Below are 14,746 nucleotides of genomic sequence, written 5' to 3' on the forward strand. Positions count from 1 at the left end.
TTCTAGCAATAGACAATGTGAGCTATCACTGTGAAGTGCAGTGTTGCTCATCATCAGACATGATGTCATACCCCAAAAATTCCATCCAAACAACCCATCAGTTTCTCCACAACTAGCAAACTTGAATGTTCTGGCAAACTTAAAAGGACATGATTTACAAATAGTAGGTAATATTTGGATCTTTCCATAAGAGCTGGGTTCCAGCTTTTTTATAAAATACAAATGTTTTCATTTGGAGCGCACTGTGTCACTTTCTCAACAAACAGATCCTCATATCAGAAACTAGGTCTGTGTTATATACAAACAGAGTGAGTTTGCGTGCATTTATTTTGTGGTAGGAGACCACACACCTAGTGGCTATTTACAATATTTACATTGCTCATGATGCCGCAAAAAGTTGGGGTGGGGGGGAGGGCTTCGGAGTTGAGACCAAAGCTCAGGCCACACAGAGTATGACTGCAGGTCTTGCTCTAACACACAAACTAGACCTAACTCTCTCTCCATCCACCGTGGTGCTTGTTTTCTGTGAAAGCGTATCTGTGCCATCCAAATATCACTAAAACATACTCCCAATTTAACACACTGTGGACTCTGGTATTATTTCAATGAAATAAACCTTTTAAAAAGACTTGCAAAGTTTTAGGGTCATTATATCCTTGTGCTCAGGATCACTGTGGGAAGGTTTCGAACACCTACCAAGAAAAGTCTGGAGACCCCAACTGCAAGCCTCTCTGTCTTCAGGTGCCAGACCAGGGGCTGTGGGGAGTTGAGCAGGAACACAACAGGCTTGTGGTGAATGTGGACTGAGGAGATGGGATTCAGGTGCAGAGTGACCTAGGAAGCAAGAGAAAGAGGAATCTTAGCACTGACTTTCCATTAAAATCACTTAACATAGCATCTGGAATACTTTTTCACAGTTTACCATTAATAGAAGCAAGCAATAAGCTAGTTTAGATTCATAGATAAGATATACAAGGTTGAACTAGATGACATTGCCAATAATTGACCTTTTTTTTTTTACTACAAAAATGGTTATATCATATGGTCAACTTACACTAATCTCAACTAAAACATGATTCAGCTCCCAGTAATAGTGGAACACAAACAAAACACATTGTGTTCAAAGTTGGTAAAGGCAGAATAAAAGTTACCTTCCCTCAGTGGTGTCTTATCCTTCAAGTCAAATGACTAAGCTGAAAACTGGAGTCCAGAACCCCTGAGGATGGGTCATCCTGGATCACCAGATGATGACCTTCTTCTCTTCCAGGTAAGCTCCAACCTCTATAAAGTTAAGTGAGTTCTGCCAAAGATGTGTCAAAAGCTAAGGGACAGGGACTGCCAAGGAGAGCAGCCAGTGCTTTTCTCATCCCAGCTATTAGCTCGAAGGGGTTTTCCAAAGAAATGAAGCACAGAGAACACACAGAATAAAAACTGATTGTAACAACCCCAGTTGAAAAGGAAAAAAATAAATTAATTAAAAAACAGGGAAGAAAACCATGAGCCTGGATAGGAGACTGTGGCCAATTTTGATAGCGGATCAAGGACTAGTGTGGGTTACCAGTGTCATCACTAGCACCATCAGAAAGCACTTGTGAGGACGGCAGGAAACTGGGTTCAACAATGTCTTCTTGGAGCACATGAACCATGGTCAATCGGCATCAACATGGGACAGCAGAAGTCAGAAACGGAATACTGAACAGATGCTTTCACAGGGGCATGTCTCACACTGGCTTTCTGTACAGAGGGGTGAGGTGAGACCCAAGAATCACATATTTAAACAAAGTGAACTCCCCAAAGAACACCATAATGTGTTAAGGGAGGAAAAGGACAGAAAAGGACTTTAGCTAGAAAGACACAGACTGAGTGATACACCGGGACTAATAATACATCTCAGTCACAATCCTTAGGAGGATTAAATGGTCTAGATTTATGCCTTCAGTCTATACAATCATCAGAGCCAGAGCACTCAAAGTTGGACTGCTTTACATCTTCCGAGTGGCTGCTGTCCCACTGTGATCCTTAAGTATCTCTATTTTTTATGCCTATGTGACACCAGTGTCACTTATCGCAGTATACTCTCAGGTCATTGATAATAAGGCATTAAACTCTACTTAAATTTCAAAACCCATGCCTTAGCACATGGTAGTCACTCAGAAAATGCCAACTGGATATTTAATTTTCTAATTTTTAATGCCACAAAAGTATAAGTATTTTATTCTATGAATAATTTGCATTATAGTATATAGTACCATCTCATTCATTGACTGTTGAGTGTATGTCTTAATCTCCGAAGTAGACTCAATAAGCAAAGATATGTCTTATGTTTAATACTACGATTAATACAGAGTAGATCATTTTTAAATGATTGATTTATCACAAGAAATTCATAAATTTATGTTACATAAAAGATAAAAAAGGATAAATGTATTAATAGGTTCAAAAGGATTTAGGTAGCCAATTTATAGAAAATTTAAAATAAAACATGAACAGTACTCAAAACTACCATGAGCTATTTCTACAAGACAGCTAGGATCATATTTTTCTATTTGGCATAGGAATAGTACTAAAAGCAGAGTACTAATGAACAGTATGTCAAGTACAGCTACAACAAAATAAAATGTTCCTTGGTCACACAGACTCTACCTCACAGCATTCTAGAGATCTTATCTGCCTCTAGAAATAAACAGATTGACCATCATTGTAAACAAGAGAGGCTGTAGAAACAGAGCAGTGGCAAAGATTCAAACTGCAGCATTAACGAAACAGAGAGATGCACACTACAGAAAGCACACACTATGTACAGTGCGGAAAGGAGAGATGAAATCGTCACTTGTTCAAGAGCACCTGAAAAAAGAAACACTCTGTCACTAATAGTATGTGTCGGTAAAAAGTTTCCAGATTTATTCATTCCAAAATTGTTTACTGAGCACTATAATAGCATAAAAAATAGCAATATATATCCTCAGAGGGTGCGTCAACTCTTTTTCTGATGATTTTCTTTGCAGTCCTCAAGCATACAGTTCTTCTTGGAGCACGTAGATAAAATAGTAATAAATATATATTTCAAATAAGCAAGAATTTTTTTAAAACTTAAGAAATAAAAAGAAAAATATGTATGAGACAGATATTGGTGCTTGCATCCAAAATTTTCCAGATGGTCAAAAGTGTCGAGGCCTGGCTCACACAATCAAGGAGGGATTCCTAGGAGCCACTGCTCTCTGAGCTTTCCTGGAAACGGCTCCCTCTTCAATATGTGGCAATGTCTGGCCAAGATGAATCCTCGACTCTGGCACACAGGGCCCAGGCAAAGCCCCAGAACCATTTGGCAAAGAAGAATTCACACTATGGGAAATTAAAAGGAAAATACTCGATACTTTTTGTTTAAAGATCATTTGGCAGGAACAGAAAGTCCCCCAAGTACCTGCTCACCTCATCCCTCAGCACCCTTCCTCTTCTACCCTTCCTCCACTTGAGTAAATCTTTCCGAAGGGAAGATAAAGGGCAACCGAAAACAACCAACAAAAAAATGAAGATATAAAAGCTCCCGAAAATGTGGGGAGAACATACCTGGATATCTCTTAAAAGAATTCCTGCTCAGGTAACTAATTTTTCTCAGGCTGAAAAAACAAACAAACAAACAAAAAGAAACAAAGAAACAAAGAAAGAAAAAAGAAAATTCCTCTTTAGAATCTATTACAGCCCAGGATAGGCTATAGTTACAAAGAGCATACTGCTGAAGTTTTTCATAGGTAGATTATTGTCCAATGATCATGGCCTAAAGATCAGAGCTAAGGCAGACTGCAACAAAGAAACAGCCCATGGGAAAATGATACAAATGGTATCCGATAATTTCCATCTTGATAATCCAAACAGTAAAGAGTTGACTCTCAATCCAGTGTAAAATTTACATAAAAATAAGGGTCATCACTTAGTCCATGGGCTCCATAAGTAATACCAAACTCAACCTAGGGGTCATGTGACTGTGAAGGTTCATGGGGCTAAAGGAGATGCACCCCCAAATGAAAGAACAATGACCAGTCTCTAAATTAGTGCCTTCTTAACCTTTGGGAATTATACAGTATTTGAGAACTTAATGCAAGATATAAACCTTCTCCATACACATGCACACATATACACACACACAATATTCATATGCACATCAATTTTGCAGACAATGTCAGGGAAATACAACCATCCCCAGGCCCATGAACTCCATGTTAAATACTCATTAACCCAGATTAAGGAATTCATTGTAGAAAAGCAGGAAAATTATAACAACAGAAATAGAAACCAAACAAAAAGACTCCATCTAACTAAACTAGAAATTATAGTTCTGGTCTTAAGATGTCATCCTCTCAGGGAAAGAACTTAATAGATGACACCTTAGAACTAAAAAACTTCCACATGCAATTTCTGGGGCTTCAGTGATCTCTTTTAATCATAAGGTCTAATCCAAGAGTTTCTGCTTTAATCATGTTTGTCTCAAACAGTGCTGAATTTCAGTGTTCCTAATGGTGTGAAAAAATGCAAGTAAATCTGATCTGTCACATTCCATATGTAGACACTTAGATTGCTGAACCCTCCCCTAAATGAAGGAAAGCTAATTGGTCTAATCTGTCCTATGACATCTATTTATACTAGATCTGCTGAGATTATCTATGCACTTCAACAACCTATTAGATGTAATTAATGTATTTCTCCTACTTTATAAAGAAATTCAAAGTAAATCTTTTCTCGGTACTTTCCTGGAGAATCTGAACACAGTTTTGACCAAAGTCAAGGCCAATTCTAAGGAGCATAAAGCCTCCGAGTGGATACGAAACCTTCCTATCTCCCATTTAGGAAGCATGTCCTCCCTTGCCCATGTTATTACCAGAAAACAAAGACAACTTTCTCTAGACCCTGTTAAGGTGAAGACCTCTCAGTTCTCCAAAAACCATCATTAATAAGCAAGAACTACATATTGTTTCAAACTCTGTAAATCACGTTATGAAAACGAATTATGTACTTTCTTACAGGAAAGGAAAAAAACCCTACTCTCTTTATTGAAAGAGTGCCATATGAAAATTGTTTTGAATTTCTCAGGATTCATAGCAGAGATGTAAGATATTTCTACTATAAAGTTTATTAGTTAGACCCCCTACCCCTGAGTTTTTTTAAATTAATTAATTATTTTTTTGGGGGGGGTGATACTGATTAACAAAATCCAATAAGTTTCAAGTGTACCTCCTGAGGTTTTTTAAAACAAACAAAAGCAAATTGAGTGAAACAACTGATAAGAGAGTCTAACAGTTGTCCAATTTTGCTAACGTCTCAGTGAGGTTCTATTTCAACACTTCTGATTCTTGTAACAGCCTCTATGGACTCATGAAACAATGAAGTCATCCAAAACACTACCAGAGAGACTCCCGTTCTCTAAAACCAGACCAAACAATGCTCTGAAATAAATGATCCAATAGTCTGTTTACACAAAGATAGATAAGAAAAAAACTCTAGCAGTATGTCTATAACCAAGACTGATAAAATCACACCCAGCCTGTATGTAGCCATTATCTATCCCCTCTTCAGAGGTAAGGAGATACATCTACTTGGTAACAGTATTGGTAGTTATTGAAAATATCCTGAATCTGGGTCTTGTACAAGGCATCCATAATTTACACAAACAGTGCAATATGAATCTATTTCAGGACACTAGGAGGGAACCACAGCTGAATGCAAATTTCACTTACATTTGGGTAATATGACTTCTAGGAACTCAAATTTGACCCCAGATGCATCTGAAATATGCAACCAATTGCTGAGAGTGGGGAGCAGCAGTTAGTAGTCACTGCTTAGTGTTTTAAAGTTGTATTCTGGGCTGAGGAGCCCCTACGGCTGACATTTTATTTGTCATTGCTTGTCTTTTGCCAGTTACAAACTGGTATCAAAAGATTTACTTGACATATTCTTGAAAGAGTGGACTTGGAGCTTTTAAAAATTTCCTTATTATTTTTACATTGCTCTAAATTTCTAGAAGCATATTAATCAGTTGGTGCTGAATTCAAGGAATCTAGAAGCCCCCCTCAGTGTCTCTAACCTCACCAGGGGAGTCAATTGACTCTTCTCTCTGGTCTCAGGAGGACTGGGGTCAAAGACTTCACATTGCTATGACAAATGATATCAAAAAGATTTCACACTACTACAGCAAATGATATCAAGCTCCTTCCTAATGGTTTCATCTTAAAATCACTTAACGTAATGAGAGGGACAAAGTCAGTCAATTCCAAAGCTAATTCCTCTCCTTCCCATTAAGGATAGGATTCAGGATTCCCTGGGAGCCTCTGAATACCATCTAATAAGACCACAAAACAGGGAGAGGGGGAAATCTGACACAGAAATAAGTCTGCCCTCTCTGCTCTATATTTTGAATGCCCTGGAAAAATACTTGGACCTAAATTTGGGTTGGGGGTTGAGGGACAAGAGCTCATATAAACAGAATATTTCACAACAGGTCATGACCCTCTAAAGGGGTCCTGGGAGAGTTGCAAGGGGATTCCAGGGACCTTGGCCCTTTCTTCCCAAAGTAGCCCACAGCTCTCCACTCTGGGGAAGAGAGTCAGAGAAAGGCAGATATTGGATGTGGGTATGTGCTGAGGTAAAACCTGCCGCTGGAGGCCTCAGCAGGCCACTGCTGACTGATGGCAGGTCAGAAAATACTGACAGGCACTTTCGCATTGTCCTTTAGTATTACCATCAGCCACCTGAATATCATACTATATGTCACTAAGACTCCACAGCCTTTAAAACATAGTCAAGAAAAGCAAATTCCAACTCATGCTATCAAAACAAGTGATAGGGGCTGCCTAGAATGCCTCATGAACAAATGTTGGTGTGCTTTAAACACAAGTGAATCAAGTGTATCTCAGACACATCACATGTAGAATTATAAACCCAGGAAGTAGAAATGGCCATGAGAACTCTAGGGCTCTGGCAATCTGCAGATATACACGCTCTTCTGGATTTCTAGAGGCTATGGAATTAGCAGAGGTGCAAGCCAATTATACCTTGAGCTCCAGGGGCTCCCCGTTAATATGTGGATTAGACCAAATTACTCTCTAAGGAAACTAAATTCTGGTCAGGGTAGGAAAATCTTGGGAATTCTGTAAAGTCTGGTTTCCTTTGAAAGCTCTAACAAAAATAACTCCTGAAATTCACAATACCAGCCCCTAACGGTATTCTGGTCTCATCCAGCCAGGTTATGATTTTAAGAGAAAATGTTTTTAGAAGAACTTTAATTTCAGTATTACTTGGATTATTGTGAGAGAGGGAAAAATAACTCAGAAGTCGAAAGTGAAGAAGATGCTATTCTATTGTTTTGGGAGCATTTTTCTTCCTGAAAAAGCATTACTTTCTTCAATTAAACATTCCACTATCTTTTAGAGGTATGGAATTTTAAATGTTTTTAATTCAGGCAGTGAACTGTGTCAGAACAGCCTAATGCACAAAAAAGCAAATGCAGTTTACAGTATTTACAGTATTACAGTATTTAGTATTTAGAGTTCGGTACTTTTGCCTGTTTTCCTCCTCAGAATCATTTTTCGTTGGGTCCTGCAATGAGTTTTCAGGGTAAGACCTATGATCGCAGAAAGCAGAGAGAAAGTTGCCAAAATACACATAAAGAATTTGGCATGCTGTAGTTGATAGGTATCTAAGATAGGATAATATCTTCCTAAAGCCAACATTGAAGGGTTTAAATTTTCTATTTTCTTGAAGCAGCATTAAAAGTAGTTCAATACATTTGTTCTAACTGGAAAGGGACATAGCTACCATAAAGAGTAGGACACCTGGTAACAAATTCATTATAGTTACTCGATAGCCTTAAAAATCCTTTAAGCACTTATTAATAACCTGGAGGAAAAAGGAAAATAAAAAGTGAAAAAAAGAATGAAGCAAAAGACCTAAATTGTAGGAAGTCTGAACAATGTTCCTTATTCAGATTAAAGACAATCCTGTTGACATTTATTTATGAGTAAATCAGAACTGGCAGGGACTAAAAGTAGATTTTACCTCAGAATGAAACAATGTAAATTCTAAAACAAACCTATTCTAAAACTTGATTTTCAAGTTATATAACTAATACTATACCAGTCACTCATTTCTCAATAATGAAGATACTGTAATCCTGTAAAAACTATATACACAGTCAGCAAATTTAAACCCTGATAAACCAATTCATATTAATGAGAATTAGTGAATATATAGAGCAACAGAAAAAAAAAGGAGGGGATGATATCAACTCGTTTCCAAATAAATAATTAAAGTTGTTTCCCTTGACACTGGGAAATAGGAGATTCTGCCTTGACATTTGAAAATACTAATTGTGTCTAAACTTTTTATAGTCTCATTTTTTTATGCTTAAGATGAGAAAACAATAAGCTTCAAATCTCTGATTTATACTTAGCATATTTAAACATAAAAGGCACGTGCACAGCTAGAGCACCTATGTTTAAAAACAGTTTGAAAGTATTACAGAGGCTTAGTTTCCCATGCAAATGGGGAAGGTATAAGCTATTCCTTCATAATATATCTCTAAATAAAATTTGTAATTCTGAAAATTAGAATCTAAAAGATAGCTAAAACCTATCAAGATCAAATAGCTTAAGCTGTTTCACAATTCAATCAAGTCTTAAATGCCTATTAAGTCAATAGTTGCTAGTCTTCTGCTTCTCATTTTCAGCAAAACTACCATAGTCTACCATTCTGTCACTGACTCATCCTTTGAAAATACCACTAATAAACAGTAAGTGGGGCCAAAATGGGAAAAATAGAAGTAGGGGAGGGGGGGAGGACTGCATTATAAAATATTCAGGCTTAGATTATAAATTTAAATATTTAAAAATTACCAGTATCATGTAGAAATAATTAAGATTCTCTGCCACTCATAATATTCAAGCAAAAATAAGAAATCTGACTGACAAGTCTCTCTATAAAAATGTGATGTGAAATAAGCAAACTGTGGTATATCCATATAATAGAATATTATTCGGCCATAAAAAGATGGAAGTACGCATACACACCACAATATGAATGAACCTTGAAAACCTCATGTGAAGTGAAAAAAGCCAGACACTAAAAGCTCACATGTATTATTACATTTATATGAAAGGTCCAGAGCAAGCAAATCCAGAGACATAAAACAGACTACAGTATGTAGCTGCTACGGCCTAGGGCTAGGGGAGGATAGGAGTGACTGCTAATTGGTATGGAGTTTCTTTTTGGGGTGATGAAAAATGTTCTGGAATGAGATAGTGGTAATTCCTATGCATCTTTTTTTTTCATTTATTCAAACAGCATTAGTTAAATACCTATAACATGTCAGGCACCATGTCAATTACTGGCAGAGAAAGATGAGTAAGATGTAGCACATCTTTCCTCATTTGCTCGCAGTCCAGAGGAAAAACAGACACATTAAGAGATGATTATAATACAACATCAATAGGGAGATATTTCTGGGATGTGTTGGGAGAGAAGAGAATATCAAGGGTCAGGAGAGGCAAAAGCAGCAGGACAAATTGGACCCAAACTTCTCTGTAAGAAACAGGCAAAATCTGTCAACATGATAAATTTTATTGTTTCTCCCACTCTCTAATTTTCTGAACTACTTAGATTGGCTGGATGACCAGTCATCAGAGATATTCTACAAACAAAATCCACAAACTAAGTATAAGCTGGACTGGATGACCACTAAGTCCCCTTCTGACCTTAGACTCTAGGGATTCCGTGACTTTTTTATTGAATACTTTTCTTAAGACGTCCAGAATCACTTCACTCACTTCTAATTCATTTCTTCTCTAAAGAAGTTTGCTAAATCAGCTTTTAAAAATTCATATATCTAGTAAGCTGTATATAAAGTCTTTGAGAATGTTTCTCAACAATTATTATTTCAAAAGAATATGATACTAGGATACAGCAAATCTTCTATTAGGGAAGTGATGACAGTTCTTTAATATTTCATAAAGAGTTCAGAATACTGTTGTGGTAGGTTCAGGTCACATCTGTCCGTATGAGTCTGTGGGAGCTTGTTGCCTCTTGCTTATAAGCCTAGATTCCAAAATTAGAACTAGCTTTGAACAAGCCACTATTTTTCATAAATTAATAAATTAAATCTCCCCTAACCATAAGAGATCACAGCAATCACATAGGATTGTTGAGGTTAAATAATTTATATTTATTATAAATATAATTCTTTGTAAACTCTAAAGTGTAAGGAAAATTATTCCCTCAAAAAAAGATGATGAACAGTTAAATTTTTCAGACCACGACAGGTGGAAAATAATCTAAAACATCCCTGTTTTTAGAACAGAAAGAGAAACCTGATAAAGTCAAAGTCATCATTAGATATTTCACATCTTTAAGCAAACTTTCTAACCAGCGTTAACAAGTGACAAAACTACATGATTTTTGTTTCTTCTTCCATTAATTTTCCACTCACCATGGAAGGTTCCCAGTCTGCACTGAGAAATGAAGTATGGATGATGTGCAAAATAAGAACCAACCCTCCTAGGGCAGTGGATGACTGAATGTTCCATGGGGAGGAGGGATCTTACATTTGCCTCAAGCTATCCCAAGAATATCAGCACCTAAGAGATTGCTTTTTGATTAATTCCTTATGGCTTAAAATGGGATGCATAAAGTAAAATATGACCAATGAGCAGAGTGTAATAATTAAGGGCATGGACACTTGTACCGAACCCCCGGAGTTTAACTCCAGCTCCATTAATTCCTTAGCTGTGTAACCTTGGGCAAATTTCTTGACCTCTCTGTGCCATTATTGTATCACCTAAAAAACAAGAAAATAGCACCTATCTTTGAGAGTTATGAGGAATAAATAAAAGTTAATACTTGTGAAGCACTCATAACACGCTGCTCCAGTTAAAAACTATGTATTAGTTGCAGACAGGCCCGCAACAGATTTCAGGACCTTTGCACAGTAATCACTTGAGGCATCACAGGAACTCTCTCCTATAAAGATGGATCTCTGAAGCCTTCTCAAACCCTTTTCCTCATTGTGAAGCACTCTCCATCCGCTACTCTGGAACCTACTCCTACCAGAGCTGTTTATAAAATGGAGATACTGCTCTATTGTGGTTTGGAAATTCTCAAGGACAAACGACACACAAACTCAGCAAATTAGATTTCTCAATTCTGTTTAGAAAGAGGTTAGAGGCATGTATTAACATAATTAATTGCACTTTCATATTTTCACATGGGATTAATTTTGTTCACTTCATAGAAAAAGTACCATGCTTTTAAAGAAGCTTTCATGCCATCAGTGCCCCAGAGAAAGGAAGCTCTTCCCATGGAATGCTCTTGACCCTTCTCTTATAGCACCTAGCACCTGTTTCCTTGTATCAAATTAACTGTGCACATATAAACTATCTGAGTGGAGAGGTTGGGACTTGTCTTTTATCACCTGAGAGCCTAGTCTAATACCTAGCACTTAGTAGGTACTAAATATTTAATGATGAGAGAACGAATGAACAAGTCAATAAACATATTTTAAAGCATAATTAAATCTCTTCCAAGATCTACATTTTCTTACAAGTTAGCCACTTGTAACCCAATACTTTGGGTCACTCAGCCTTCCTTTCTAAATTACAGGCAGTTTGACCTAGTGTTTAAGAGCAATGACTTGGAGCCAGTTGGAATCTCAGCTCTCCACTTACCAGCCTTAGGGCCTTGAGCATGTTAAGACCATATGGGTATTAGTGTCGTCAACTGTAACACGGTGGTATTATTGATGTCTATTCCATCACATGTCAAAGGATTTAACATGTCATATGAACAGCGACTGGAACATAGTAAGTGCTCTTTAAGTATTAGCTATAATTACTTCTACCCCTTAAAACGATGGCTATTTTTTCTCCATTCTCTTGGTTCCTATAGAAGGAAAGTCTTGTCTATACTGTCCCCCTCTCAAGTTTAAAATCAAAACAGCTTTCCTCACAGTGCTCCAAACACCAAACTGTTGGCACACACCCTCTTCCTAAATTAATCTCTCCTCACTGGGCACACACAAGCCCCATTAAAGCTTCTCCTTTACCAACACCCTCTTTCTTCCCCACCTGGTAACTCTATTAATGTCATTAGCCATTCTCCCAAAGCTCTTGTTCATATCATCATCATGACCAACAACAGCTCCATGGCTTCAGCCAGACTTGGAGATACTTCAAAGTCCTCATATAATTTGGGAAAAGGATAACGGAGCTGTTTGTTTGGAAATACAACGTGTCCGGAATAAGATGCCCTGTTTTCCATGTATTTGTTTACCCTGGCACAAACTGACCACTCTCAGGCTTGCTACAAACTCGTTGAAGACCTCCACCAGATACAACACCAAAAAGGTTGAGACAGCTGCAAAGGTTTCTGTTTCCCTGGAGATGGAGTTTCATGGAAGGCTAAGAATCACCACAGCAACTAGACTACAAAAACAGTCCATGGGCTTCAGCCCCATAACTCTGGTAAAGCAATTTGTACTCCGTGAAAAGGCTGGGGCACAGAAGTTGAAAAATGATCAAAGTAAACACTGCTCTTCAAGCACCATTTTGTTGTGCTGATTTCAAGGCATCAAGTCACAGCATCAAAGTTCTGTTATGAAAGATGCACATCAAATGCCAAGGATTTGCTAGGCTGAACTAACTGCTCTGGTGTGAAGGTCTAGAGATAAATTCATAGCACATTTTTCCAAAACAACCATTTCAAATTTGCTCTAGGAGCAGACCAGAGTAAAAATGTATGCCATTATATCAAGTTACCCTGCCCATGCTAGAACAGCTGTTGATCTCAACCCTCTCTTTAAAAAAAGGTGATTCTTCTGATAAAACCTTTAATAGACTTTATCCCATATTGACCTTACATGGACTAATTCCTATACATTTTTTAAAAATTATCTAAACCTTATTTTACACTAAATGAGAAAATGACCTGTAGTATCTGATCTGCTACCCTCAGTCTATGCTATAGTTTAAATAGCAAATAAGAAAACATAGTATATTATTTCTACACTATACAGAAGCAGCAACTATAAAGTTTAGAAACAAATATTTCTTTGTGTATTTATAAAAGCCTTCAATTTTTATTAAAGTTAATTTCATTACAGTTAATTAATGATTAAAGGTAATTATTAATTATGCTAACTATAGCCTTAATATATAGAACATTCATATTTTATTTTATTTTAAAGAACCCAAAGTGGTACACCTAAGTAGCCTTACAACATCCTCAAAAGTTGGGTAAGAAAAATATACAATTCCCATTTGCAAGAATTTATAGAAAATCCTCAGAACTCAATTACATGGTAGTACACGATGCATTCATAAAAAACACTTATTGGTAAGGAGAACTCTAACTCAAATTACCCTGAACAGAACATTTAGAAATGCGGTTAGAACAACATTATGCATCCACACACTTATCACATTCCTCTTCTCTAGACGCATCCCAAGTATAGTGTTGCTTCCTGAATCTATTAAGGAGAGGGAGTCCACTTGCACAACTTCTGGGGTTTCAGCAAGGTGCTCAGTGAATCAACACGGAGTCTGCTATCCACAGAACTTATCATTCCACAAGCCGCAATGGCCCAACACTTTGCAAGGTCTAACACCTAAATCCTTCACAGACCAGAATGATTCTACTTAAAGACTTGCTCAGTCTTTTCTAGCTTCTCCCCTGTTTTATTTCCAGGTTAACAACTACAAAGTTCCTAAGCTAACAAGGAGATGTTCTTATTTAATGTTTTGTGCAGTCATTTATTCATTCTGCATAGAATAAATGGCTATTATGTGTAAGGCACTTTGGTTATTCAATCTTTTCCAAAATGTGGGGATAAACAATATTTTTTAAATTTCTTAGATATTTGTTTTTATGGGTCTTAAAAGCATGAGTTCATATTTAGGATGTTTAGTGTGAAGCTAGGATTTTTTTCAATTTAAAGAAAAATATTAGAAAAATTATAATACAGGTAGTATATGAATACCACAAAAACTGTAAAAACATATAAACTCATATTTGAGAAGCACCACTATGTATATGTGAAAGGGCTTCAAATACTAATCCGGTACAAAACTTGCCCTCAAGAAATTCACAGTTTCATGGGGGCAAAAAGATATACAGATTAAATATGTCTATGGGAAGCCAGAAGGGAGCACTTCTGCTGGGCCCTGAGGGTGAAAAGGGCAGGGACAAGCAGAACTAAGGGGACAGGGCAAGGAGGAGGGCAGGGAAGATCTCAAGAGAAACGGCAGAGCAGGAGGCAGGAGAAGCATGGGTGAGTTTGGGGAACATTTAATTCAAACAGAACTGAGGAAATATATGAAAGAAAATAGAGAAATAAAGTGGAAAGGTAGATCAGGGCCAGATCTCAATAGGCCGTGAAAGCCAAGCTTAACTAATCAGTAAAAGCAATCTAAAGAATATAGCATGTAATATAAGTCACTGAGATGTGGCCATGGCTTCTCTCCCAATAAATAATGGGCACGGCACATCAACTTCGGGCATATCAAGTGTCACTTAGCTAATCACATTAATGCATTAAACATACTTCAATCACCTCACTTATTTGCCCAAATAAATATATATCAAATAGAGCTAAAAAAAATTTCCATTTTGTATAGGATCCTATTTCAAGTCTTACAGAATGTCATTGTTAATGAATTACCTAAGAGTATCTTGCAAGGTGAGAAAATGAAACCTTGTCCTCAACCCCAAG

At 37.2% G+C, this 14,746-nt stretch overlaps 1 protein-coding gene across 2 annotated transcripts in view; it reads right to left on the reverse strand.

The window, feature by feature from the left end:
• TGFBR3 (transforming growth factor beta receptor 3) overlaps nt 1-14,746 on the reverse strand; it is a 182,920-nt gene that overhangs the window by 73,133 nt on the left and 95,041 nt on the right. For both annotated transcript variants that reach the window (XM_023528097.1, XM_011355638.2), the window contains one exon: nt 697-834. In XM_023528097.1, coding sequence (XP_023383865.1) covers nt 697-834 — 138 coding nt within the window. The remainder of the gene's footprint in view (nt 1-696; nt 835-14,746) is intronic.

Source organism: Pteropus vampyrus, unplaced genomic scaffold (genome assembly GCF_000151845.1).
Source record: "Pteropus vampyrus isolate Shadow unplaced genomic scaffold, Pvam_2.0 Scaffold22, whole genome shotgun sequence".
Taxonomy (NCBI): domain Eukaryota; kingdom Metazoa; phylum Chordata; class Mammalia; order Chiroptera; family Pteropodidae; genus Pteropus; species Pteropus vampyrus.